This window comes from Alexandromys fortis, unplaced genomic scaffold, assembly GCF_014885135.2.
Source record: "Alexandromys fortis isolate MF-2015 unplaced genomic scaffold, M_Fortis_MF-2015_v1.1 scaffold_58, whole genome shotgun sequence".
Classification (NCBI taxonomy): Eukaryota; Metazoa; Chordata; class Mammalia; order Rodentia; family Cricetidae; genus Alexandromys; species Alexandromys fortis.
The window spans coordinates 10,442,892-10,446,304 of NW_026067940.1; the positions used below are offsets into that span (position 1 = coordinate 10,442,892).

At 41.2% G+C, this 3,413-nt stretch overlaps 1 protein-coding gene across 1 annotated transcript in view; it reads left to right on the plus strand.

Moving 5' to 3' along the window:
• The window catches only part of Mcm6 (minichromosome maintenance complex component 6), a 32,984-nt gene that overhangs the window by 12,551 nt on the left and 17,020 nt on the right, over positions 1-3,413 (plus strand). Inside the window, exons 5-7 of the mRNA XM_050147610.1 lie at positions 310-475; positions 717-862; positions 1,274-1,424. Coding sequence (XP_050003567.1) covers positions 310-475; positions 717-862; positions 1,274-1,424 — 463 coding nt within the window. The remainder of the gene's footprint in view (positions 1-309; positions 476-716; positions 863-1,273; positions 1,425-3,413) is intronic.

Here is a 3,413-nt window from a genome sequence, read left to right on the forward strand (position 1 = left end):
AAAAAAAAAAAAAAAAAAAAAGAGCCAAATGTGGTGGCTCTGTTCACAGGAGGCAGAAACAACCAAATCTCTAAAGCTAAAGGGTCAACCCTTGTAGCTAAAGTGGCAAATTCCAGGCCAGTGAGACCCTGTCTTTAAAGAGGTAGATGGTGCCTGAGGAGGGGCACCTGAGATAGGGCTCTAGCCTCCCTTACACACGCACAAAGAGAAAAGTGTACACAGAGGCTGGGATATGTGGGCAATCATAGTTGGTTTCAGTCGCACAGTGTATAAAGGCATCTCTTACTTTTGCTGGTGGTCTTGATATAGGTTCGTATTCAAGAGACTCAAGCGGAACTTCCCCGAGGAAGTATCCCCCGAAGTTTAGAGGTCATCCTGAGAGCTGAAGCTGTGGAGTCAGCCCAAGCTGGTGACAAGTGTGACTTCACAGGGACACTGATAGTTGTACCTGATGTCTCCAAGCTTAGTATACCAGGTCAGTAATTTGTTGTTTAGATATAACCAATCCTGGTCTGCTCCTCAGAATATTTGGCTTCTTGAATCTTCCGTGTGACATTTCTGGCTACCAATCAGAGTGAGCATGGAAGTATGAAGAGACTAAAGAACTAATTTTTCTATGAAAGGTGCTGCTTCAGCTTTGGCTTATTCAATAAATTAGTTCTTATTAGCACCTTTAGTATTTGAACTGTGAAATACCTTATCTCTTACTCTTATAGGAGCACGCGCAGAAACTAACTCTCGAGTCAGTGGAGTTGATGGATATGAGACAGAAGGCATTCGAGGACTCCGGGCCCTTGGTGTCAGAGATCTGTCATACAGGCTGGTCTTCCTTGCCTGTTATGTTGCACCAACCAACCCAAGGGTGAGTTTTATTTTTACTTATTTGTTTGTTTGTTTGTTTACTGTGCTAGGAATTAAGCACAGGGCTTTGTGCCTACTAGATATGAATTCGACTATATCCCTAACCCTAGTGGTGAGATTTACTAAGATAACAGAGCTTGATAGAGCTTTTTGCTGAGGCTCATTTTCATGTCAGTGATGAACTTCCTATTATAGCTCAGAGTAACATAAAACAATAGTAGCCTTTGTTTTCCTCACTGGGTAAATGACAAGCCTCTAAATCCCTTTATTAACAAGTCTTGCTAGTTTAGGGTCAAACCACAACTTTGACCTCCCTAGCAGTTTCATTCTAATGAAAGTGAAATTTCTTTTCCTTTACATTGTTTTAGCTCTTTGTAATGTTTTTTTGTTTTGTTTTTCTTCTACTTCTCAGTTTGGAGGGAAAGAACTCAGAGATGAGGAACAGACAGCTGAGAGCATTAAGAACCAAATGACAGTGAAGGAATGGGAAAAGGTGTTTGAAATGAGTCAGGACAAAAACCTGTACCACAACCTCTGTACCAGCCTCTTCCCTACTATCCATGGTAAGAACTGTTTGTAATAGAAACTTGCAATCAGTAGAAACTTCCCATGGGTGGTACTGGTTCAGGGATCTTCATATTGGGACTGAAGATCACTGGGTGCTCTTATGGAGAACCTGAGTTTCATTCACAACACCCATAGAGAGGCTCACAACTGTCTGTAACTCCAGTTCTAGGAGATCCAGTGCCTTCTGGCTTCTGAGGGCACCAAGCTGCATGTAGTATATAGGCATATTTGCAGACAAAGCACCAATACACTTAAAGTAGATCAAAAGCTATGGGTGCCCAAAAGCTAGACTGTGGCTTGAGCAATAGCTCATGCAGGAGCTCAGATAACTTACCTTAGTGTGCTCATGGATAGCGGGGAGCTTGGACTCCTTACCGTAATGTGTGATACCCAGTGGGCAGGTCTTCACCTCAGTTCACTTAGTTCAGAACACTATTGAGTTTTAGGTTGGGATTAAGCCCCACTAAACCTCTCAGGATTCAGAAGGATGGCTATCGCAAGCAAAAACCTGACTAATAAGGTCTGAGGGTAAATGAAATAAATTAGCTCACATAAGTCTTTTTATCATGTCCCATTTATTCTTTCTGTGCTCTCTCTAATGCTGTCTTGATGTTCCCCTTTCAACGTTCCTCTTTGATGTTTCTCTTGATATTCCTAGCTGTTCTACCCATCCCACAAGGTTTCTAGTTTGTATGCCCACACAGACATAGTTAATAATTTTCTCCTAAATAACAGTGGTACAAAACATGCATTTCTTAGGGCTAACAGGATGAATAAAAGACTGTCTCAGAAGGGGTGTGGCTGTGAAGTTTCCCAGCAGACACTGGGAGGATTAGGATAGAGCTTGGCCCTCCTTCCCCTGGGATAAACATCAGGGTGCTGTATCCCCTGGCACCCAGGTAAGAAGGAATTACCTTCTCTGGGACTGGTTTAGCGACCCAAGCTTTTTTCCTGTATATTTTAGGGGTAAAGGGTACAAATAGTTAATTTCCTAGACTAAGACCTGTGTCAAGTGAAAAGTGAAGTTAAGTACAGAATATTAATAGCTCGTTAGAGTAGATCAAAAGCCAGTAGGTTATACTCTCTTCAGTTGGCTGTAAGAGAATTCAGGGCCACCCAGACCTGTTTATCAGTAAGAGCAGACATACCATTTCTCCTGCTCAGGACTCCTTTGTTGTCAATAGGATAATTGTGAGGGTCCAGCTTTATGTAGATTTGACTATGAGAACAAAGGTTTGGCTGAGTGAATGCTTTCACACCAGGGTTCCATGATGTGGAAGAGGTCATTCAGTTGCCTATACAGGAAGAAATTATCTCAATGAGTGATTTATACACTGCTGGGATATTTCGGGATGAATCCCATTATAGAAGGGAGAAGAGCCATGACTTCAAGATTTCTACAGAATTGACAGTGACTATCTAAAAGACAGGTGTTCCCAAAGCTTTGTAAATCAGGTTTCTCATTGGAGTACACTCCCATGAGTCTGTCTAATGATCTGTCAGCTGTACTTTTACTTTATAATGCTTGTGGCTCACAGCAAAATACAAGAGAGCAAGGCAGGGAGGAGGCAGAATACTCTTATGTCCTTATCTTAAGCTACAGGCCTTTAATTCCACATAGTTATTCGTTAAAATCAAGTCATAGTAGGTATCTGTAGTCCCTCCTTGCCTTCAAGGAAGAGGTTGACCCAGGAGGATGCATGTCAGTTTGAGTATAGCCTAGGCTCTATCTATAAACTTTCTTATTTTTTAAAGAGTGTCTATTCATGCCTACTTCGAAAGTAGAAAATTAAATTCCATCTCCTTTATTTTGAGACAAGTTCTCATTACATAGTCTCTGTTATCCTGGAACCATGTAGACCATGTTAGCCTTGTACTCAGAGGGCTGGAATTAAAGGTTTAATCCACCACAGCCAACAGGTTCCATCTCAGTTTTTATTGTTATTTTTAGGCTGTTTTTTTTTTTTTTTTTTTTTTTTTTTTTT